This window comes from Macaca thibetana, chromosome 9, assembly GCF_024542745.1.
Source record: "Macaca thibetana thibetana isolate TM-01 chromosome 9, ASM2454274v1, whole genome shotgun sequence".
In the NCBI taxonomy this organism is placed as follows: Eukaryota; Metazoa; Chordata; class Mammalia; order Primates; family Cercopithecidae; genus Macaca; species Macaca thibetana.
In genome coordinates, this window is record NC_065586.1 from 97,043,507 (window position 1) to 97,066,318 (window position 22,812).

Consider the following 22,812-nt stretch of genomic DNA (forward strand, 5'->3'; position numbering starts at 1 on the left):
ACGCAGGCCTCTTTATTAAGGTTCACACTATTCATTGATCATGGTGTTAGGGCATGACAAGAAAATGACAACGGTTCAAGAATTCTTATGAGGATTTCTAGATTTTTATTTTCTGGCTCTCATTTCCCCACCATCCCCCCTTTTTAAACTAAGACTGGAAAATATTAATCAGCCTTCCTGCCCTTCCCCAAGGTTCTCAGCACCCCCCACCAGCTGGCTCAAGGGACATGGATTTTATTTCTGCACAAAGAGGAACGTGGGAGGAAGGAGATGTATAGCTAAGACCACAGAAAGCTTGTTGGCCAGGGAATAACTCCCTTCTCCCTTTCAAGGGTCAGGCCTAGATTAATCACTTGGCCTTTAATACTAACCACCTGATGGTTGTTATATGTTCTGCGTCTAGTTTTAAAATAATGAAAACTGAAGCTTGCGCTGAACATATGCACACATTTTGAAGACAGACCTGAAATGTGACTTTGGATAAGTTTATTAACCTCAGTTTTATAAATCTATACACACACACATTCACACAGATATAAAGTGCCTAGCCCATCACAGCAGAGCTCTCCACAGCTCAGTGGTTGTACCAATAAGGCATCAGGGATTCTTCAGAAGCTAGTCTTCAGACCTCTCATTGTGTTTTGAGATCATTATCAATTTGGATTTAAAAAACAAGGGCCCTGTAAAACCCCTTAAGTCTTCCTCATCTCAGGTTTTAGGAATGCTAACTGATAAAAATTAGGGGTTCACAAGGTCACTGCCCCTAGAAGCAGGCACTGGAAAGAAACAGGCAGCTCTTCTTTATCCCAAGCAGAACCTCTGTCAACTTGCCCATTGATGGGTTCCATTTACCTGGGCTTGGAACCCCAAAGGGGAAGAACCACCTTTACTGGAGAAACAGTCCAAAGCCTGGGGTGGAGCAACTCTTCACTGTGCTTGCACCTGGGCTGGGGCAGGATCCTGAACCTCTCGGGGGCATAGCTCGCGGAAAGTGGTCGGCTTGTTGGTGAAGGGGTGCCACTGGCCCTGGATGCTAGGGTTGTCGGTGTGGAAGGGCTTGCGGATGCGGATCACGTCCAAACCCGACTGGTTGGCCAGCTTCTGCACCAGCGTCGAGATCTCCTCGACCGACTTGCAGTGGATGCTCTCCTCGCGCACAGACCCGTTAACTAGCAGAAGAGGAGTGAGAGTGGGTGTGAGTGGGCGGAAGCTGGCCGGTGCGACCAGGAGAGAGGGAGGCTAGCGGGCCGAGCCCCCGATCCCGCCCTCCAGTCGGAGCCCGGCCCCACTCACGGTATTCGGCCACTACTCTGGGCACGCAGCACGGACGCGAGTTCACATATATTACGACCCCTGGGTTCCGTCGGGCGAAGTCGATCACCTCCCGCTCCACGAACTCCCTAAAAGACCCGGGAGAGTGAGCAATATGACCCCTGACTGGGGGCGACCTACCCGGGGAGTCGTTGCCACCCCCACCCCGACCCCCACCCCCACCCCGACCCGCGCCCGCGCACTTCCCTTGGCTCACCTGGCGCCGCGAGACGAGGCGCCGTCGCGGCTGACGCTGAAGCTCAGACGCTGTAGCTGCTGCACGTAGCGACCCAGTCCGTTGTGCAGAACACTGGCCAAGAAGCGGCTCGGAGTCCCGCGCGCAGTCATAGCTACAGCTTGGAGGCCGCGGAGCCTAAGCGGCGAGGGGGGTGGGCGGGACTAAACCTCGAGACTTCCGCTTCCGGGACGACCGCTCCCGGAGTTTTGCTTCCGAGGTCAAGGAGAGCAGCGTGTGCTGGAGACTCACGTTGCGGGCTAAGTGGGAGAGACAAGAGTGGTAACCCGGGGCCGGGGACCGGCGCGGCGGACCTCGGAGTAGTAGAGCGGAGTGAAGACACGGGGGAGGATAGAAACAGGCATTCCTTTGGGCCCGAGGATTGGCGGGAGTCGTGCTGGGTGCTCTCGCTGTGTTGAGGTCCCAGTGAGGGGAAGGAGCAGGGGAAGAGGGTCTCTAGTCGGGGTCCAGGGCAAAGGGACTACAAAAAGGATGCAGGTGGCTATAGAAATGAGGACGACGAGGAGATGCTGTGGAGGGGCAGTAGAGGGGAGAAGATGATGCAGAGAAACTGTATCAGTGAGGAACTGTGTAGAGGGTCATAGAGGTGAGGTGGTGGAGAGAAACTGTAACGGACCATAGAAGTGAGGGAGCCGTTGTAGAAGGACGTGGACGTGAAAGGGTCGTGTAGATGGGCATATGTGTTAAGCAGCAGGGTAGAGGGGTTGAAGAGGAGAAATTCATGGAGAGAAAGAAGGCACCTAGAGTGAGCTCTGCAGAGTGCTGCGTGGGTTATCCATAGAGTCTGGTCTAGTGAAGGCACGCTAACCAGGCACCTAAGGCATTTCAAGTAGTGACTTCCTACATTTGGCTAAGAATGTGGGCCCGCCTCAGAGGTGGGTACCCCCTCCGTATCTTGCTACCCCTGCGTGGGGAGTGGATGGGTCGGAGGGGCCTGCCCCGAAACTTGGCCCCAGGCCCTCTTCGCAGAAGATATGGGAAGGAGACTCTCCAAGCCTTGGAGATGCCAGTGTTGCCTGTAACGGCAACCGAAATCCGGCAGTATTTGCGGGGGCATGGGATCCCCTTCCAGGATGGCCACAGTTGCCTGCGGACACCGAGCCCCTTTGCAGAGTCTTCGCAGCTCAAAGACCAGACTGGTGTTACCACTTCCTTCAGCCTCTTCATTGACAAGACCACAGGCCGCTTTCTCTGCATGACCAGCCTAGCAGAGGGGAGCTGGGAGGACTTCCAGGCCAGCGTGGAGGGGCGACGGGATGGGGCCAAGGAGGGTCTTCTGCTTAGTAAGGCTCCAGAATTTGAGGACAGCGAGGAGGTCCGGAGGATCTGGAACCGAGCAGTACCTCTCTGGGAGCTGCCTGATCAGGAAGAGGTTCAGCTGGCTGATACAATGTTCGGCCTTACCAAGGTTACAGATGACACACTCAAGCGTTTCAGTGTGCGATATCTGCGACCTGCTCGCAGTCTTGTCTTCCCTTGGTTCTCCCCTGGGGGCTCAGGATTACGAGGTCTGAAGCTACTAGAGGCTAAATGCCAGGGGGATGGAGTGAGCTATGAGGAAACCACTATTCCCCGACCCAGTGCCTACCACAATCTGTTTGGATTACCACTGATTACTCGTAGAGATGCTGAGGTGGTACTGACCAGTCGTGAGCTTGACAGCCTGGCCTTGAACCAGTCCACGGGGCTGCCTACCCTTACTCTACCTCGAGGAACGACCTGTTTACCCCCTTCCTTACTCCCTTACCTGGAACAGTTCCGGCGGATTGTATTCTGGTTGGGGGATGACCTTCGGTCCTGGGAAGCGGCCAAGTTGTTTGCACGAAAACTGAACCCCAAACGATGCTTCTTGGTGCGGCCAGGAGACCAGCAGCCCCATCCCCTGGAGGCCCTGAACAGAGGCTTCAATCTTTCTCGTATTCTTCGTACCGCCCTGCCTGCCTGGCACAAGTCCATCGTGTCTTTCCGGCAGCTTCGGGAGGAGGTGCTAGGAGAACTGTCAAATGTGGAGCAAGTAGCTGGCCTCCGCTGGAGCCGCTTCCCAGACCTCAATCGTATCTTGAAGGGACATCGAAAGGGTGAACTGACGGTCTTCACAGGTAACCCTTTGAGAAATCACTACTTAGAGTAAAGGGGCAGAAGATCAGGTGACAAAAGCAAGTGGGTTTGGGCCATGACAGTGTTGAAAAGAAGGTTTGCCCCCCTCCCCACAATTTTAAAGCCCTGACCTATGTCTTGGTTTCAAGGGTAGGACTTCCTCCCTCACCCAGGTCTGTTCCACCCCACTGCAGGGCCAACAGGCAGTGGAAAGACGACATTCATCAGTGAGTATGCCCTGGATTTGTGTTCCCAGGGGGTGAACACACTGTGGGGTAGCTTCGAGATCAGTAATGTGAGACTAGCCCGGGTCATGCTTACACAGTTTGCCGAGGGGCGGCTGGAAGATCAATTGGACAAATACGATCACTGGGCTGACCGCTTTGAGGACCTGCCCCTCTATTTCATGACTTTCCATGGACAGCAGAGCATCAGGTGAGACTCTCAGACTCCAGCCACCTTGCTTTCCCAGACATATCCCAGCACTCAGGAACCTTTGGTTCCTTTTCCAGCTCCAGTAGGAACTCCCCCATCTCCTTAGGTTTGGAGTTTTTCAAAGAATGAGGGCAGGGCTGGGCACAGTGGCTCATGCATGTAATCCCAGCACTTTGGGAGGATCACTTGAGCGCAGGAATTTGAGACCAACCTGGGCCATATAGGGAGACCCCCCTCTCTATAAAAAATTTTTAAAAATTAGGCTGGGAGGCCGGGCGCGGTGGCTCAAGCCTGTAATCCCAGCACTTTGGGAGGCCGAGACGGGTGGATCACAAGGTCAGGAGATCGAGACCATCCTGGCTAACACGGTGAGACCCCGTCTCTACTAAAAATACAAAAAACTAGCCGGGCGAGGTGGTGGGCGCCTGTAGTCCCAGCTACTCGGGAGGCTGAGGCAGGAGAATGGCGTAAACCCGGGAGGCGGAGCTTGCAGTGAGCTGAGACCCGGCCACTGCACTCCAGCCTGGGCGACAGAGCGAGACTCCGTCTCAAAAATAAATAAATAAATAAATAAAAATAAAAATTAGGCTGGGCATGGTGGTGGCATATGCCTGTGGTCCCAGCTACTCAGGAGGCTAAAAAGTAAGAGGCTCACTTGAGCCTAGTAGGTTGGGGCTGCAGTGAGCTGTGATCACACCACTGCACTCCAGCCTGGGCTACAGAGCAAGACCCTGTCTCAAATAATAATAATAATAATAGAAGGGCAGAGGAGGCAGCCAAGAGAGTTTTCAGGATGCTAGTTCCTCTGCCTGGGGTGGTCTAGAGACAACTTGTCAAATTCCTTGCCTTTCCTCTTCCCAGGACTGTAATAGATACAATGCAACATGCAGTCTACGTCTATGACATTTGTCATGTGGTCATCGACAACCTGCAGTTCATGATGGGTCACGAGCAGCTGTCCACAGACAGGTGACATCTTCTCTTGTCTAGCTTGAGCCCGCTTGGACATACAACACATACTTCTCAGGCAGCTGGCCTCTAGGCACACACGCTGTGCTCTCTTATTTTCTGAGATATGTGCAGGCACGTACCACCCCCATGTGTATCATATGGAGGTGTGGGGTATGGCAGCAGGATGTATGGACAGGGATCTGAGTGTGAGTCCTTGGGTAGAGGGAGGTAGAGTGGATTGTGGTATTTTGTGGGGAGATGTGAATGAATCAAGAGTATGTGTATGTTCTTGTCCTTCTGTGTCTAATAAGCTCTTTGTGTTGTTGGGATGGGGGTAGGATCGCAGCTCAAGACTACATCGTCGGGGTCTTTCGGAAGTTTGCGACAGACAATAACTGCCATGTGACGCTGGTCATTCACCCCCGGAAAGAGGATGATGACAAGGAACTACAGACAGCATCCATTTTTGGCTCAGCCAAAGTGAGTGGCCTTTAGAGGAGCTCAAGCTTTGGAAAGTAGAGTGGGTAGGTGTGACCAGGGACAGCCCTTATTCAGCCTTAATCATCTTGACTGTCCATCTGGAACAGGCAGGAGGCAATGTCTCTGGGGCCATGACATGAGGAATATGTGTGCTGGAAATACAGACGCTCATAGTTGGTTCTTTGCTTTCCTTGCCCTCCAGGAGCTCACATCCTCTCCTGTGGGAAACAGTAACACAGTGATTGCAATTCAGTATGATAAGAGCTATGATAGGCAGCACAAGTATTTGGAGAGCAAAGAGAAAAGGTGTCTGAGTCAGCCTGGGACATCTGGGAGACTTCCCAGAGAAGGTGACAACAAAGGTTGGGTTGAGGTTTGGTAGACAATGGGTATTAGATGATCAGGTAAATGGGAGGGCCTTCTGGGCATCAGGACCAGCCCAATCCTGAAGCTTCTAGTGAATGCCTATTACATACGAGGCCTGGGCTGGGCACAGGGAATTCAGAGCAAGGAGCACAAATCATGTGCCATGATGGAACAAACATGGAGCTGGGAAAGAAAGTAATGTAGAAGTGGAAAAATGGCAGGGTACAGTGGCTCACGTCTGTAATCCCAACACTTTGGAAGGCTGAGGCAGGAGGATTGCTGGGGCCCAGGAGTTTGGCAATCTGAGCAATGTAGTGAGACCCTGTCTCTACAAAAATATTTGAAAATTGGCCGGGCGTGGTGGCTCAAGCCTGTAATCCCAGCACTTTGGGAGGCCGAGACGGGCGGATCACTAGGTCAGGAGATCGAGACCATCCTGGCTAACATGGTGAAACCCCGTCTCTACTAAAAAATACAAAAAACTAGCCGGGCGAGGTGGCGGGCGCCTGTAGTCCCAGCTACTCAGGAGGCTGAGACAGGAGAATGGCCCGAACCCGGGAGGCAGAGCTTGCAGTGAGCTGAGATCCGGCCACTGCACTCCAGCCTGGGCAACAGAGCGAGACTCCGTCTCAAAAAAAAAAAAAAAAAAAAAAAAAAAAATTTGAAAATTGGCCAGGCGCAGTGGCCAACGCTTGTAATCCCAGCACTTTGGGAGGCCAAGGTGGGTGGATCACCAGGTCAGGAGATTAAGACCATCCTGGCTAACACGGTGAAACCCCTTCTCTACTAAAAATACAAAAAAAAAAAATTAGCCAGGTGTGGTGGCAGGCACCTGTAGTCCCAGCTACTTGGGAGGCTGAGGCAGGAGAATGGCATGAACCCAGGAGGCGGAGCTTGCAGTGAGAGGAGATCGCGCCACTGCATTCCATCCTGGGTGACAGAGTGAGACTCCATCTCAAAATACACACACACACACACGTGTGTGTGTATGTGTGTGTGTGTGTGTGTGTGTGTATATATATATTTGAAAATTAGCTGGGCATGGTAGCATGCACCTGTGGTCCCAGCTACTCAGGAGGCTGAGGTGGGTGGATTGCTTGAGCCTGGGAGGTTGAGGCTGCGGTAAGCTGTGTTCACGCCACTGCACTCCACTCCAACCTGGGCAGCAGAGTGAGACCTTGTCTTTTTTTTTCTTTTTTTTTGAGATGGAGTCTCACTCTGTTGCCTAGGCTGGAGTGCAGTGGCACAATCTCGGCTCACTGCAAGCTCCGGTTTCAAGCAAGTCTACTGCGTCAGCCTCCCAAGTAGCTGAGACTACTGGCACGTGCCACCACGCCCGGCTAATTTTTTGTATTTTTTAGTAGAGATGGAGTTTCACCGTGTTAGCCAGGATGGTCTTGATCTCCTGACCTTGTGATCTGCCCACCTCTGCCTCCCAAAGTGCTGGGATTACAGGCGTGAGCCACTGCGCCTGGCTGAGACTCTGTCTTTAAAAAAAAAAAAAAAAAACGAAAAAAGAATGGTCTCCTTCATGAGATGTGACATTTAGACCGAGACCTAAATGAGAAGAAGCTGAGGCTGAGTTGGGTGGCCCGCTGTGGAGAAGGAGAGGGAACAGCACGGGCAGCGTCTGAAACAGCAGCAAGCTTGTCAGGGAAGTGAAAGATTTGAGTGGCCCCAGCATTGTGGTCAGTAGTTCAAAGAGCTTTGGTCATGGGGGGAAGTACTTTTCCCTTTCCCTCTCCCATTCTTTTTTTTTTTTTTTGAGACGGAGTCTCACTCTGTTGCCCAGGCTAGAGTGCAGTGTCACAATCTTGGCTCACTGCAACCTCCGCCTCCTGGATTCAAGTGATTCTTCTGCCTCAGCCTCCCGAGTAGCTGGGACTACAGGCGTGTGGCACCACACCTGGCTAATTTTTTGTATTTTTAGTAGAGATGGGGTTTCACCGTGTTAGCCAGGATGGTCTCGATCTCCTGAAATCGTGATCTGCCCACCTCGGCCTCCCAAAGTGTTGGGATTACAGGCGTGAGCCACTGTGACCAGCCCCTCTCCCCATTGTTAATCACTTCTCCCTGCCCTGTCAGCCTTCCTTTCTGCTTTGCTCATGTTTTCTTACTCCTGCTTTCCTCCTTCTGCCCCTCTGTTCCCCAGGCAAGCCAGGAAGCAGACAATGTTCTGATCCTGCAGGACAGGAAGCTGGTAACTGGACCAGGGAAACGGTATCTGCAGGTGTCCAAGAACCGCTTTGATGGAGATGTAGGTGTCTTCCCACTTGAGTTCAACAAGAACTCCCTCACCTTCTCCATTCCACCAAAGAACAAGGCCCGGCTCAAGAAGATCAAGGATGACACTGGATCGGTGGCCAAAAAGCCCTCTTCTGGCAAAAAGGGGGCTACGCCACAGAACTCTGAGATTTGCTCAGGCCAGGTCCCCACTCCCAAACAGCCAGACACCTCCAAGCGTTCAAAGTGAAGGCCGTGCAGAGCTGCTCACTGAAATGAGCCTGATAGGACAGGCTGGAGCATAAAACTCTGAGGGCTCCTCTATCCTGTGGTCCTGAGCTGTGTGCCCTTCTCAGTCTGAGGGGCCTAACCTAGAGCTGGTTTCTATAGTGAGAAAATTCAATGTAGCAGACTACTGAGAAACTACTGTGCTTCTCAGGCTTTCTTTGAGGTCCTGTATATACAGCACTGAAAAGAGAGAAAGGTCTCTGCCCCCATGCATTCTGGTGGAAGAGACAAGCAAGCAATGAACAAATAAGCAGAAAACCTAGTTTTAGTTAGTGAAGAATGCTGTAAAGAAAATATAAATGCGATAGATAGACTGCTGGCAGGCTAGTGTAGATAAGTGGTCTGAAAAGGTGACTAAGCCGAGGGCGTGTGAGCTGGGGCCTAAACAACTAGAAAGAGAGCGCCCTGTGAACATCCGGAGAAGGGGACCCAGGCAGAGAAAAGGAAATCCAAGCCCTGAGGTAGGAATGAGCAGGTCAGATTCAAGGCAGTAAGGTCAGGCCCCCTGAATCTTCAGGAGAGTCGGGGACTTCATGCAAAACTCCAGCCTAGGCTTTCAGAGTCAAAGGGCGATACAGTGGGTACCAAGCCCCTCTGCTCTCCACTTTGTAGAGCCTGGCATGAGGTGGCATGTACTAGAATTGGATCCTAGGTGCTTAGGCCTGCAACATCAGGGCCTCACGGGTGGGAGCTGCCTCGGGCTGGGTTGCTTGGCCATAGAGCCATGGGAGGAACCTGTCAGCCCGGAGTGCCTGCCACCTAGACACTGATGCTATTGTGTGCTGCCTCAAGACAGCTGGAATTAAGACATTTTGTAGAGCCTTTTCCAGTTTTACTAAAAAATTTTTCCATTGCCTTTGTTTCTGTGCTTTTTCTTATTCATCCACCAGGTGTCTCCCCAGTCCGTAGCTGTATTTCCCTCTGGGGACTGGGAATGGACGGGTCCCTCCCACCGTTTGCATCCTTTGAGCAGTGGGCTCCCAAGGAAGCAGGGACATTAAAGGGCCTTCACCCCCTACCTCCCCTTTACATCTCCTCTTGACCTAGGGAAGACAAAATGGTCTGTTCTCATAGCTAACTTCCCTGAGGATCTTGAGTGATTACTGGCACAGGTACTCAATCACTGGGCCACATGCCTAGGCCCTGCCTGACTGGCCATTCCTCTGTGATGTGAGCCACTCATCTCTCAAGTGGACTCAACATATTCTGTCCACCCCCCATCCTTCTCCCTCCTGTACCCTTTCCATGTTTCTCATATGTTAATATGTGCCAGAACTCCTGGGGACTTGTGAAAAATGCAGAACCCAGGGCCCATTCTCCCCCCATCCTCCACCACATACGGTTCTCATTCTGGAGATCTGACGAGGGCTACAGTAATCCTCATTTTTAACAAACCCTGGAGGAGACTGTAAAATAGGTGATCCAGAGGGACTGTCAAAAGTATTCCTAAATGATGACACCTCATCTCTTGTCCTCTGATATCCAAAAGTCCTAGTTTCCCTTTGGATTTCCCTAAAAGAGTCGTGAGAATGCAAGATGTTCTGAGGGGGCTGGGGAGAATCCTTTTGTAAGGGTTGGGGGAAGGTTTCCTGCTCCCTTTGGATGCAGAGCTGCTTTGTCAGGCTGTTCCTTTCAACTTATAAAGGGGCTTCTGGGACTGGTGGAGGGGTCTGTGGTCTCTGCAGTGTGAGAACTCTGGCCACAAATGTCTCCTGAAACATCCAGAGCAAGGCTGCTGGAAAGCTGCTCTCTGTGAGGAAGAACCTGGGGGGTGGGGAGAGCTCCTCCAGGGCCTCCCTTCTTGGGGGTCTCTCCCAGACTGGCTGGAGCCAGGCTTCCCTAATCCTGCAGTAATCATTCCCAGCCCTTGACTGGTCTAGGCTTCATCCAGAGTCTGTAACACTGAACAGCAGCCATGCCTTCCAGAGGCACAATACCAGATCAGTCCTACCTGTAAGGATGTGGGTTCCACGTTCCTGTCTCCCTAGAATGCCTGGTGGGTTCCCAGGAGATCCTTTAGGGGTTTCCAGTAGGGGACCTTTGTGAGGTCTCTGTGAACTGGGGATAGAGGGATACAGACTTGTCTGTTTGTCTTGCCCCACCCTTCTAGTAGACATCCCCACACAGCACAAACCAGAAGGATGAGGTGGAGGGGAAGCTAATACTCTCCCCAGCCCCACCCCCTGCACAAACACATTCTACTCCATACCTGCCTTAAACACCCACATCATGATCGGGCCCAGCCTGTTCAGATCCCTGGATTCTAGAAAGCAGTGGGGGGTCCCTAGGGCCTGTGCAGATTCCCTGGGATAGGACTGGTCTGCCTACACCCAACTGGATGTTAAGAATCTCCCTGACTCACAGGTTCAGTGGATTGGGAAGAAAAAAAAAAATTCAAAAACATTTCCCCGAGAACTCAGGAAAGGCCTGGCTAAGCCAGGTCCAGTTGGATCTACAGCCTTGTCCTCTAACTGATAGTGTATGTCACACTTGGCTATGAGGGGGCAGCTTTGGTCCTCCAGCAGCTTCCTCTCTGCTGTGGATGGGTTTAATAATAAACAGCTCGGCTGGGTGTGGTGGCTCATACCTGTAATCCCAGCACTTTTGGAGGCCGAGGTGGGTGGATCACGAGGTCAGGAGTTCGAGACCAGCCTGGCCAATATGGTGAAACCCCGTCTCTACTAAAAATACAAAAATTAGTGTATTTTGTATTTTTAGTGGCGTGGTGGCACATGCCTCTAGTCCCAGCTGCTCTGGAGGCTGAGGCAGGAGAATTACTTGAACCTTGGAAGCTGAAGTTGCAATGAGCCAAGATCGCGCCCGCTGCATTCCAGCCAGGGCGACACAGCGGGACTCCGTCTCAAAAAACAACAACTCACTGAGGTCTCCAGCAGCCCATATGGCCCAGATACCTAAAGACCTTCCCACATGCTGCCTTGAGTGCCATGGCGGGAGGGAGCCCCTGGGGCCTCCCTGCAATACAGGCCAACTTCCTGTTTGTGCCTGTGGGTAGGATTTTATGAGTCTAAGAGAAGCCCAGTCATGCCCCGTGGGGGGTCAGAACCGGCAGGCCTGCTCACCTGGGCAGACACCTACTCTAGGGAGGGGGCTGTGCTGGTTCTGCTTGGGCAGCCCCACGCTGAGGTGTGTGCATGGTGGGGGCAGGTGGGAGCTGCTCTGGTGAAACTCGAGCCTCCTTTGTCTGATTCCCAGGGGTTTTCCCTATATTTGGGGATTGGGTCAAGAGTGGACCGGGTTGGGCTCCCAACGGAGCAGGGAGGGTGGCAGAGTCAAGTTCTATAGGGCAGCTTAGTTTAAGGCAGCCAGGTAGTCGAATTATCGGTCACGAGATGCTCGCCCCCTTCCCCACGTCAAAAACCAAATCCAGTAAACTGTGAAGGCGAAGGCCAGAGGGGCAGCCTCGGCCACCGTCGAGTCCCTGTGAGGCTGGGAACTGGGTAGGCTGTTGGTGGAGTGCGGGACAGACCACTCCCCTCCCTGGGTGGGGGGCGCGGCCTGAGCCGCCCCGCCCCGCCCCACCAGGTCAGGCCAGGCGGGCGCCCGGAGCCGGGAGCCGGGAGCCCGGAGCCGGGAGCCGGGAGCCCGGAGCCGGGAGCCGGGAGCCCGGAGCCGGGAGCCGGGAGCCCGGAGCCGGGAGCCCGGAGCCCGGAGCCCAGAGTTCGGAGCGGGCTAGGGAGGCGGCGTTGTCGCGGCGAGGAGGTGGGCGCGCTGGAGCAGGAGCGGGGCCAGAGCTGGAGCCGAGGCGCAGGTGGCGCTGGGTGAGTGGTGGGGCCGCGGAGGTGCAGGAACTCCTGCTTCCCGCACATCCCCGCTCGTGAACGAACTTTCCGCTTCTGGGGAAGCTAGGGGTGGAGTGAGGAGGGGGGTCCGCACTTGGTGGGTCGCCCGCGAAGAGTCCAAACAGGGAAGCGACACGAAAACGCACGCCGACGGGCCCCAAACACGCGTGCACAGACCCACGCCCGCACTTGGGACACGCGAACACACATGCAGTCGGAAAGGACGCGCCCAGTTTTCTACCCTTGCACTCCCAGGGACAGCGCCAATCAGCCCGCGCGGACCCACAGCGGGCAGGGCACTCTGCAGTCGCGCATTGGGTGCGGGAAAGGGGCAGCCCCGTGACCGCCGACGGGGGCGGGCCGGGTGGGACGCACCCAGAGGTTCCTGCTTCCTGGCCGCCCACAGGTGAAGACGAAGACGTAAACAGGCGCCGGGCACGTGACAGCTCCGCACACCAGTGGCCTGTGCCCCCAACCCCACCACGAGGCGCGTTTGCTTGGTTCCAGGCCGGACGGCGTTCCATTCTCCTCCTGGAGCCGGGATAAGCCCTCTCCCAGGAACCGGAGCACAGCGCCCCCTGGAGCCGGGGCGGAGCAGGAGGGCCGGGCTGCTGGGCAGGGCTGGGGTTAACCTGGGCTCCTGTACGTCCTTCCCCCAGCACATTCTTGGTATCTGCATCCCCGAAGGTTTCGGAGACAGGCCCTTGATGGCAGTGGACAGCTGCCCCCGCCTATTCCCGCCAGCCCAGAGAGCAGCTGCCTGAGCGCCTGCGGGTCCCCTTCCTACCCTCACCTCCACTCCTTGCCGGAGTAGGAGTCTCCTCCCCCGCAGAAAATGCATGAGTGTAAACGCCCCCTCAATACCAGAGTGGGCCTAGACCCCTAGAAAAAGGAGGACGAGCCCCTGCCCCCAGGGAATGAGGGAGTGGGCAGTAGCTCGATGCCTTCTTCCCGCCCCACCCCCTACCCCTACACACACGCTGAGCCCAGCTGCCGCCTGAGCTGGGCAGGCTGCCAGAAAGGGGAGGAGGTTCTCGGTGCCCCAGGAGGCAGGGATCAGGGCAAGGCCAGAGGAGGGGGCTCTGTTGGGGAGAGGGGCTCAGTCTGTTCTTGTGAGGCTGAGGGTCTGGGGTGAGTCTGAGGGTGGCTGGGCTGTGTTTCCCTTTCCAGGGAAAAAGAAAGAAAAACAACCCTGTCCATGGAGCTAAAAATAGAGCTGAGAGCCGGCCAGGGCTGTGGCCTGGAAGGGGGGGATGCTCCTTCCTGGGGCCCGGGCGAGCTCTGGCAGGCCTTGGCCCTGCGGGGGAGGGGGTGGTTAGGGGAGAAAGGCTGTCTTTGCCCAGGGATGCAGGCATCAGCTGACCTGACCGGGTCACCGAGACCCCTAGGGGAAAGGCTGTGCGGTAGAATATTTGCGAAGCATGGCTGTAAGAAGTTGTCTGTGTGAGTGACTGTGAATAGAGGCTGTCAATGCGTGAAAGATGGTTAGGAGACTAAGTGCATTTGAGACAGTGACTGGGTGCGAAGGACTGCGGATTGTTGTGGAAGCCTGTGCCCAACAGGCTTGTGACACCGTGTCTGTGTGTGAGTTGGACTGGAAGATTATGGAAAGAAGGAACGCGGACCCACGTGACAGCTGAGACTGCTTGTGGCTGCGTGGTGAGGCTGCATGTGGGAAAGGTCGCGTGGGTGTTAGGGAGACTGTATTGTGTGCGAGAAGGTGAGAATATTTGCGACCTTGAGAAAGTGGAATGTTGTCTGCCGTGCGGCTCCTGTAGGTTTGGGCTGTAGGCTTGGACCGGTTTGCCCCAGTGATTGTTGGGGAGCCAGGGGCCGCTTCTCTCCGAGAAATGACCTCTGTCTTAGCAAGCGGTCCCGAGGGGAGGCTGGGGAGCACGGGGCCGCGCCAGAGGCCGGCCTGGGTTCGCGGGGAAAAGGGCACCGTGCCGGGGAGTGGGTCAGGGCCCGCGTGGTGGGGGGCGGCTGGGTGTGTTCTCCGAGGGGGCCGCCAGGTGGCGCCGCCTCTGCGAAGCCCAGGTTGCCGCCTCCAACCCGCCCCTGGTGGGGCAGGTGCGGACACAGCCTCGGCCTCCGACTCGCGCTAGGGCGCGGGGCCCCGGCACCGGAGAGTGGGGGACGGCCGGTCGTCGACCTCTCTCGCTTGGGACTCTGAGGCTGAGAGCGTGTCAAGGAAGCTTCGCTTGGAGAAGCGGAGGGGGAGGGGCGGCCGCCGCCGTGCCGTGGCCCTTTGTGCTGGAACAATGACCAGCTGCCGCTGGCCCCGGGGCCCCGGCTGGGGCGGAGGGTGACCACCGCCGCCGCCGCGTCGAGCCGAACCGAGCCGCCGGACACGCAGTCACAAGGCGTCGGAGGCAGGGCTCCCGACTGCCGCCGAGCAGCCCCTACGTGCGCCCCGGGCGATTCGCGTGACGCGGGTGCCTGCGCGTGTCCCTGCGCGTGTCCGCGTCCCGGGGCGGAGACGCCCCTCGGACCCTCCCCCGCGCGGCGCCGCCCACTCGCACTGGGCGGGGGCTGGCCAGGGCCGGGGGAGCCGCGGAGGCGGGGCCGGGCCGGGCGGCTCCGAGTGGCGGTACGCGGGCCGGGGCCGGAGCCGGAGCCGGGCGGCGCGCCTGTGGAGCGCTGGGGGCGGCCTAGGGCTGAGCATGGAGCAGCGCGGCGGAGGTGAGGGGGGGCCGGGTCTGGGAGGCGGCCTGGGGAGTCCCCAACTTCTGCGCGGTGGAGTCCAGCCGGGAGACAGCGTTCTCCAGACGCCCCCACTTTGTGGAAGGGGGGCTGGGTTCTGGAGGATGGATCGGGGGCTCCCGGCTTCCCGCCGCCGAATGGGAACTCGTGATCGCAGACTTGACCCCGCTTGACTGGTCCTTGGAGTTTGGGTGGCAGGGCGACTTTCCCCAACTCCAGATCCTTCGCCGGCCCTGAACCAGCTCCAGCCCTCAGCTCCCCTCAGCCCGCTAAAAGGGGTGCTCCTGGGCCAGAGTGATTGCTCAGGGAGTGCTGGGGAGAATGAGGGGTTCCCATCTCCCACAGCCACAAACGCATTTCTCAAAATGGAGCCTCCACTTGCCCCTCCTTCTCTCCAAGAGCGGGAGCCGGGCTGGCTGGGCCTGGCTTTCCAGACTCCTGGCTCTGGCTCCCTGGGCGTGTGGCTCTCAGGGCCCAGCTCTGTGGCACTTTGGACTTAGGGGCCCTCGGCTCCGTGGGGTTGGGGGCCCTGGCTCACTGGGTACGCCTGTCTCCTTGTCGGCCTGACCCTCGGGCTTCTCCAAGTCTTTGTCTCTTTTGGGTCCCTGTCTTTCTCTGAGCCTGTCTCCTTCCTTCAGTTTTCACTTTCTCCGTGCTCGCTGAAGTGGGGAAATGCAACAGAGGTGCCAGCCCTTGGCCCCCTAAGAAGTCCTTTCCCCACTGTTCACTCCACGCCCTGGAGTGGGCCCAGAGAGGGGAGGGGAAGGGTTTTTCTATCTGCTCTGCTGGGCGCTGGGATGTGTGGGGTGGTCTGAGCCCCCACCCTGCAGAGGGGCCTGTGATCGCTCCCTGCGCCCGGCCTACCCCTCCCCCAGCTCCCCGCAGCTCCTGCCCCAGCCTGGACACCTCTTCCTGGTTCGCAGTATCTTTTGACTTGGGTGGGAAGGAAGGCGGTGGATTTAATGGAGTGCATGCGAGAAAGAAGGGGAACAGATCAGGCAAAGGAGTTAGATAATGTCCCACCTCTCCCCACATGGCAGAGAGGGAAGGAAACAGGCTCCCCCCACCAATGGGCCCTCAAGCCACCCAGGCTCCCACCACTCTCATACCTGCGTGCCCACGTTCACAGGTTCCTCTGCACACCCTGGTGCACTCACCTTCCTAGTCGCACACATACATAGGAGATCACACATAAACTCATGAACTTACTGACAAAGCTGTCCAGGCACCGTCTCTCCCACACACCACAAACTCACTTGTTAGATCTGCATTTATAACTTTCACAGGCTTTCTAATGACCCCTTACCCACATACTCTTGTAAGATATACACATGTGAATTCACACATGAACTCATGTATGTGAATGTACTGATACATCAAACATGTGTAGACTCACATTCACGATGCTTTCACGCACATTTTCATATACACGTGTTCATTTCCACGCTCCTGTGCATGTAGTCACACAACAAATAACTAAATGCACACATTCCTACTCCCAGTGCAATTCTCTGTCCAGTTCTTGGCCCTGCTCTGCATGATGACTTCAGCAGATGCCTAAGTCCTGGTCATCAGCGGCCTCGGGACTGGGACTAGGGAGGGGGTTCCGGGTGGAGGCTTGCAGCTGCTTCCAGGAAGGAGCAGGGCCTGGGGAGGTGGAGCCATCTTGCCTGGGTTCTGTGGAAGTGAGGTTTTGGAGCAGCCACTAGAGGTGAAGGCGGGACTTCTACCTTCCTCCCCTCGGGGTTAGTCTGGGGACCTTCTGAAGCTGTAGGGTTTCAGAGAGGTTGGCAATGGGGTAGAGCCTGTGGAGGTTCCTTTAGGCCTCACTGATTGGGTGTGCAGAGGCTAGGAGTTGTCATGGAAAATGTATGAGCCTGCATCTACCTCTGGGAGGCAGGAGACCCCAAAGGACACCTGTGGACTCCCTAAGAGTGGTGGTTTTCTTATTTAGCGGGATCCACAGAGGCAGTTTAGCTGCCTCACTGGGAGAAACTGAGGCCCAGCAGAGGGAGGCAGGGCACTGACTGACTTTGGCTCTTCGTTCCCTAATTACCATCTGAGGTGCTGATTGCACCCCTGAGGTACCTCAGCCCAAACTGCCCACCTGACTTAGAGGACCAGGGACCTGTGCTTCAAGCTGGTAGAGAAGGCCCCTCCCTCACCTGAGTCCTGGCCTCTGTGGGATGCAGGATTGGGCTTAGGCCTGGGTCTTTGCTGACAAGTGGCTCTGCAGTAATCACCCACGCCTCCCATCCCTCTCAGCATCTCTGCTGAGTGGATTCAATCCTCAGCCCTGTTCAGACCAGCATTGGACAGTGTGGTCTGGGGCCCAGGGGGAATTGAGGTTCATTCCAGCACTTGAAGGGGGAGTCTCGGTGGGGATCAAGGCTTGTTACTGATGTCAAGGAGGTGTTTGGTCAGGATCAGTGGGTCAGGAGGGGTCTCTAGGTGGAGGGACTCTGACACCACTGCCCTGCTTACAGGTCACCTGCGAGGCCGCTGGCCAGGCCTGAGCCTTTGCCACCATGGCCATTGTGCAGACTCTGCCAGTGCCACTGGAGCCTGCTCCTGAAGCTGCCACTGCCCCACAAGCTCCAGCCATGGGCAGTGTGAGCAGCCTTATCTCAGGCCGGCCCTGTCCCGGGGGTCCAGCTCCTCCCCGCCACCACGGCCCTCCTGGGCCCACCTTCTTCCGCCAGCAGGATGGCCTGCTGCGGGGTGGCTATGAGGCACAGGAGCCGCTGTGCCCAGCTGTGCCTCCTAGGAAGGCTGTCCCTGTCACCAGCTTCACCTACATCAATGAGGACTTCCGGACAGAGTCACCCCCTAGCCCAAGCAGTGATGTTGAGGATGCCCGAGAGCAGCGGGCACACAATGCCCACCTCCGCGGCCCACCACCGAAGCTCATCCCTGTCTCTGGAAAGCTGGAGAAGGTGAGGACCAGCTCTTCCTTGTGGGCCTGGGTAGAACGGGAGTCCCCCTTGGAAAACTGGAATTTAGAAGCTTATATAGAGGAAAGAGTGTGGGCTCCAGATTCACCAGACCTGGGTCCTAATCCCAGCTCTCTCTCATTCTGCATGTGTGACCTCAGGGAAGTCACTTAACCTGAGCCTCAGTTTCTAGAACTGACGTGAAGGTCAAATAATGTATAGCATAGTGCCTAGCATGTGGCATGTATACAGTTGTTAAGTGCTAGTTGCTTATGTTCTGGTTATTTCTGCACCAGTTATATGTTTGGCTTTGGTCAAGGCCTTTAACCTTGCTGAGCCTCCATTTCCTCATCTGTAATATGAGAATAGTGATCATATTTAGATAATGGGGATAAACCTTTCAGATTGCTTGACACAAAGCTGACACTGGTGGCCACCTCCACCAGTGGCCGCAATTGTTACGAATATATGGGCATTGGGGACCCCAGATGGGAGGGCAGGGAGTGTCATAAGGGTTCTGCAAGATTGGGCAGCTCATCTCCACTGTCACATGGCACCTCATTTCAGAACATGGAGAAGATCCTGATCCGCCCAACAGCCTTCAAGCCAGTGCTGCCCAAACCTCGAGGGGCTCCGTCCCTGCCTAGCTTCATGGGTCCTCGGGCCACCGGGCTGTCTGGGAGCCAGGGCAGCCTGACACAGCTGTTTGGGGGCCCTGCCTCCTCCTCCTCTTCTTCCTCCTCCTCTTCAGCTGCTGACAAACCCCTGGCATTTAGTGGCTGGGCCAGTGGCTGCCCATCAGGGACGCTATCCGACTCTGGCCGAAACTCACTGTCCAGCCTGCCCACCTACAGCACCGGAGGTGCCGAGCCAACCACCAGCTCCCCAGGCGGGCACCTGCCTTCCCATGGCTCTGGGCGAGGGGCACTGCCTGGGCCAGCCCGAGGGGTCCCTACTGGGCCCTCCCACTCAGACAGTGGCCGGTCCTCCTCCAGCAAGAGCACAGGCTCCCTGGGGGGCCGTGTGGCTGCCGGGCTTTTGGGCAGTGGTACCCGGGCCTCCCCTGACAGCAGCTCCTGTGGGGAGCGCTCACCACCACCCCCGCCTCCACCTCCTTCCGACGAGGCCCTGCTGCACTGTGTCCTGGAAGGAAAGCTCCGAGAGCGGGAGGCAGAGCTTCAGCAGCTGCGGGACAGTCTGGACGAGAATGAGGCTACCATGTGCCAGGTGTGGTCAGAGGCAATGATGGGGAAGGGGCATGGCAGGACATCCCAAGGCCTGGGGAATGAAAGGGGCATTTCCATTTTAGCAGGGAAGAGGGGTTGGGTAGTTGTAGTTGTGACCCCCCTGCCCTCCCCACCAGTTGTCTGGTTTAATTTGTGGAATAGCCAGACGTGGTGGCTCACATCTGTAATCCCAGCACTTTGGGAGGCCGAGGTGGGCGGATTGCTTGAGCTCGGGAGTTTGAGACCAGCCTGGGCAACATGGGGAAACCCCATCTCTCCTAAAAATAAATTAGCTGAGTGTGGTGGCATGTACCTGTAGTCCCAGCTATTTGGGAGGCTGAGGTAGGAGGATCACTTGAGCCCAGGAGGAGGTGGTTACAGTGAGCTGACATTTTGCCACTGCACTCTAGCCTTGGGTAACAGAGCAAGACTGTATCTCAAAACAAGAAACAAAAAACAAAACTTGTGGGGTGGAAAGGAGTCAGAGTGCATGGATTCAAACCTCCCACTGCTAAATACCAGTTTTTGGACTTGAGCAAGTTGCTTAACTTTATTCAGCCTCTATTTCTTCATCTATAACAGGGATATTTCTAGCTTCATAGGATTGTTATGAGGATTAAATAAGGCAAAAGGTGTAAAGTGCTTAGACTAATGCCTGGTATCTAGGAAATGCTATACATAAATGCTTGCTTTTTTTTTTTTTTTTTTTTTTTTTTTTTGGAATTTTTAGTAGAGACGGGGTTCCCACCATGTTGGCCAAGCTGGTTTCGAACCCCTAGCCTCAAGTGAGGCACCCGCCTCGGCCTCCCAAACTGCTGGGATTACAGGCCTGAGCCACTGCACCCGGCCAAGTGCTTTTTTTTTTTTTTTTTTTTTGAGACAGGGTCTCATTCTCTCACCCAGGCTAGAGTGCAGTGGCGTGATTTCGGCTCCTTGTAGCCTCAACCTCCTGGACTCAAGCAGTCCTCCCACCCCAGCCTCCCAAGTAGCTGAAACTACAGGCACACGCCACCACACCAAGCTAATTTTTGTTCTTTGGAGAGGCAAGGTTTTGCTGTGTTGCCTAGGCTGGTCTCGAACTCCGGAGCTTAAGTGATCCACCCACCTCGGCTTCCCAAGATGCTGGGATTACAGGCGTGAGGCACCGAGCCCGGTCTGCTTGCTCTTGTGTTTGTTTCTATGATCATTATAAAAGCAGTTAGTATTGTTGCAATTACTATTGTTGTTTGATGGAATACACCCTTCCTGAGCCCTCAGAAGTGGGCCGCCAGGCAGACACTGAGTGGGGAGTTGGGAAAACTGCCCAGGAGCTGGGTCTGTCTTCTCGCCTGCAGGCATACGAGGAGCGGCAGCGGCACTGGCAGCGAGAGCGCGAGGCCCTGCGAGAGGACTGTGCAGCCCAGGCACAGCGGGCACAGCGGGCCCAACAGCTGCTGCAGCTGCAGGTGTTCCAGCTGCAGCAGGAGAAGCGGCAATTGCAGGATGACTTTGCACAGCTGCTGCAGGAGCGTGAACAGCTGGAGCGGCGCTGCGCCACCTTGGAGCGGGAGCAGCGGGAGCTCGGGCCAAGGCTTGAGGAGACCAAGTGGGAGGTGGGCCAGACCAGGAGGGGCAGGGAGCAGGGTCACACAGGGAGAAACCCTGGAAAAAGGGGCCCAGCCGCACCCTCCCTCAGCCTGCCACCCCCAGAGGTCCTCCCCTTCCTCACCTCCGTGAGATGAAGTTCTCCTCTGTTCCTTTCTGGGAGGAGGGTCTCCTTGTTGGCCTTGTCTAGTGGCACAAAGCCACGCTCCAGCCAGTAGTAAGAATGTGGTGTTTGTGGTGTGGAGGCACTCTTCTAAGCATGTTACATGGGACAGATCATTTCATCCTTATAACAACACTGAGGGGGCTACCACTAGTCTCCCCATTTTAGAGATGAGTAAACTGAGGCCCAGAAAGACTGGAGTGCCAAATCTGAACCCAGGCAGTCTGGCTCCAATATCTGAGCTCTTAACCAAGTCACTGTAGTACCTCTCCAGTAGACACCTGGGTACTGCCCTCCATTGCCCCCACTCCTGCAGCACCTGCCAGCACCCAGTCCCCAGGGCTCGGTGGTACTTCCACAGTGTCTCGTGATGCTTTGAAGACACCAACTTTGAAGCAAAAAAATCTATGTCTGCTTTCCACTTAAGCCACATCTTCACTCTATGACCTTGGACATGTCACTAGACTTGCCTCAGTGTCTCCATCTATAAAATGGGGATAAAGATGGACTCTCCTCCCGAATGCCCAGCATGATGCACAGGGCCTGTTCCCCCAGGAGAACCTGTCTCACCATCCTTCCCCACTGCCTCCCACCCCCAGGTGTGCCAGAAATCAGGCGAGATCTCCCTGCTGAAGCAGCAGCTGAAGGAGTCTCAGGCAGAGCTGGTGCAGAAGGGCAGCGAGCTGGTGGCCCTGCGGGTGGCACTGCGGGAGGCCCGTGCTACCCTGCGGGTCAGTGAGGGCCGTGCGCGGGGTCTACAGGAGGCCGCCCGAGCTCGGGAGCTGGAGCTGGAAGCCTGTTCCCAGGAGCTGCAGCGACACCGCCAGGAAGCCGAGCGGCTGCGGGAGAAAGCTGGGCAGTTGGATGCTGAGGCGGCTGGACTCCGGGAGCCCGCTGTGCCACCTGCCACCGCTGACCCATTCCTCCTGGCAGAGAGTGATGAGGCCAAAGTGCAGCGGGCAGCAGCCGGGGTTGGGGGCAGCTTGCGGGCCCAGGTGGAGCGATTGCGGGTGGAGCTGCAGCGGGAGCGGCGGCGGGGTGAGGAGCAGCGGGACAGCTTTGAAGGGGAGCGGCTGGCCTGGCAGGCAGAGAAGGAGCAGGTGATCCGCTACCAGAAGCAGCTGCAGCACAACTACATCCAGATGTACCGGCGCAACCGGCAGCTAGAGCAGGAGCTGCAGCAGCTCAGCCTGGAGCTGGAGGCCCGGGAGCTTGCGGAGCTGGGCCTGGCTGAGCAGGCCCCCTGCATCTGCCTGGAGGAGATCACTGCTACTGAGATCTAGGGCCCTCGGCACCCAGCTCTGCAGGGAGCTCTCCCAGAGGGGCAGCAGCTGCAGATCCACTTAGGCCCCAGGGCCCACGGATGACCCCAAAAGCTGAGGGCCCCAAAGCCACTTGTCTCCTAGGATCCAGGCCTCTGGGATTCTGCCAGGAACTTGGGATGGTCCTTTGACTTGGAGGAGCAAGATCAGACCGCTCGAAGGTCCCCGTGTTCACTGTCACCCAGAGGCTCCTGTCACTACCCACTTCATTCCCCACCGCTGCCAGTGCCACTGCCAACCCTGTTCACAGGCGCTTCCAGCCCACTCCAGCCAGGGGAGCTGGGAGGAAGAAGGGGCTCCCTCCTCTCCACATTCCCCCTGACCCCAAAGCCAGAGAAAGCCAGATGGCACCAGCTGCTCCAGATGTGCCTGCCCATATTGGGGGATAGGGCCGGGCCTGGGCTCGGTTCCCAGGTTCGAGCTCTGCAGCCTCTCTCCTGGAGGGAGGGGGCTGAAGTCAGACCAAAGGAAGAACTCAGAAATGTCTTGTTTATTTGTGTTTGTGACCAAGCAGCCTCTCCCTTCACCCAGGTTTATGGCCTCGTTTTCACTTGTATATTTTTCACACTGTAAATTTCTTGTACAAACCCAAAGAAAAAATAAAAAAAAATTTTTTTTGTTTAAAAATAATGTGAATGCGCTGGATAAAGAGTATAGGAACTTGTTTGACCCAC

General features: G+C 56.1%; 4 protein-coding genes across 12 annotated transcripts in view; 2 read left to right on the forward strand and 2 right to left on the reverse strand.

The window, feature by feature from the left end:
• The window catches only part of NDUFB8 (NADH:ubiquinone oxidoreductase subunit B8), a 943,883-nt gene that overhangs the window by 467,563 nt on the left and 453,508 nt on the right, over window positions 1–22,812 (reverse strand). The gene's annotated exons all lie outside the window — the stretch shown is intronic.
• Window positions 465–2,349, reverse strand: MRPL43 (mitochondrial ribosomal protein L43). The gene is made up of 3 exons (XM_050805050.1): window positions 1,529–2,349; window positions 1,294–1,400; window positions 465–1,169 (listed from the first exon to the last, which is right to left on the reverse strand). The coding sequence occupies exons 1-3, from the start codon at window positions 1,657–1,659 to the stop codon at window positions 928–930; spliced, it is 480 nt and encodes a 159-aa protein (XP_050661007.1). The 5' UTR covers window positions 1,660–2,349; the 3' UTR covers window positions 465–927.
• On the forward strand, window positions 2,349–9,262 carry TWNK (twinkle mtDNA helicase). 2 transcript variants are annotated; one of them, XM_050804981.1, is made up of 5 exons: window positions 2,349–3,666; window positions 3,859–4,099; window positions 4,961–5,068; window positions 5,389–5,530; window positions 8,049–9,262. In XM_050804981.1, exons 1-5 carry the CDS (start codon window positions 2,424–2,426, stop codon window positions 8,367–8,369), a joined length of 2,055 nt encoding a protein of 684 aa, XP_050660938.1. In that variant the 5' UTR covers window positions 2,349–2,423; the 3' UTR covers window positions 8,370–9,262. The 2 variants fall into 2 exon arrangements, with proteins under 2 accessions (XP_050660938.1, XP_050660939.1); XM_050804982.1 differs by having other exon boundaries at window positions 5,389–5,574; window positions 8,049–8,119.
• LZTS2 (leucine zipper tumor suppressor 2) lies at window positions 12,033–22,765 on the forward strand. 8 transcript variants are annotated; one of them, XM_050804986.1, is made up of 6 exons: window positions 12,057–12,186; window positions 12,614–12,849; window positions 17,397–17,846; window positions 18,411–19,070; window positions 20,404–20,661; window positions 21,416–22,765. In XM_050804986.1, the coding sequence occupies exons 3-6, from the start codon at window positions 17,439–17,441 to the stop codon at window positions 22,097–22,099; spliced, it is 2,010 nt and encodes a 669-aa protein (XP_050660943.1). In that variant the 5' UTR covers window positions 12,057–12,186; window positions 12,614–12,849; window positions 17,397–17,438; the 3' UTR covers window positions 22,100–22,765. The 8 variants fall into 8 exon arrangements, with proteins under 8 accessions (XP_050660948.1, XP_050660941.1, XP_050660943.1 ...); XM_050804991.1 differs by lacking the exon at window positions 12,614–12,849 and having other exon boundaries at window positions 12,033–12,186; window positions 17,699–17,846; XM_050804984.1 differs by lacking the exon at window positions 12,614–12,849 and having other exon boundaries at window positions 12,050–12,186.

Coding starts and splice junctions, on each gene's coding strand:
- MRPL43 (XM_050805050.1), bottom strand. CDS start 1,659: ATGACTGCGCGCGGGACTCCGAGCCGCTTCTTGGCCAGTGTTCTGCAC. Junction 1,401..1,528: donor GCCTCGTCTCGCGGCGCCAG/GTGAGCCAAGGG, acceptor CGGGTCTTTTAG/GGAGTTCGTGGAGCGGGAGG. Junction 1,170..1,293: donor CAGAGTAGTGGCCGAATACC/GTGAGTGGGGCC, acceptor CTCTTCTGCTAG/TTAACGGGTCTGTGCGCGAG.
- TWNK (XM_050804981.1), top strand. CDS start 2,424: ATGTGGGCCCGCCTCAGAGGTGGGTACCCCCTCCGTATCTTGCTACCC. Junction 3,667..3,858: donor TGAACTGACGGTCTTCACAG/GTAACCCTTTGA, acceptor ACCCCACTGCAG/GGCCAACAGGCAGTGGAAAG. Junction 5,531..8,048: donor CCATTTTTGGCTCAGCCAAA/GTGAGTGGCCTT, acceptor TCTGTTCCCCAG/GCAAGCCAGGAAGCAGACAA.
- LZTS2 (XM_050804984.1), top strand. CDS start 17,439: ATGGCCATTGTGCAGACTCTGCCAGTGCCACTGGAGCCTGCTCCTGAA. Junction 17,847..18,410: donor TCTCTGGAAAGCTGGAGAAG/GTGAGGACCAGC, acceptor ACCTCATTTCAG/AACATGGAGAAGATCCTGAT. Junction 19,071..20,403: donor ATGAGGCTACCATGTGCCAG/GTGTGGTCAGAG, acceptor TCTCGCCTGCAG/GCATACGAGGAGCGGCAGCG.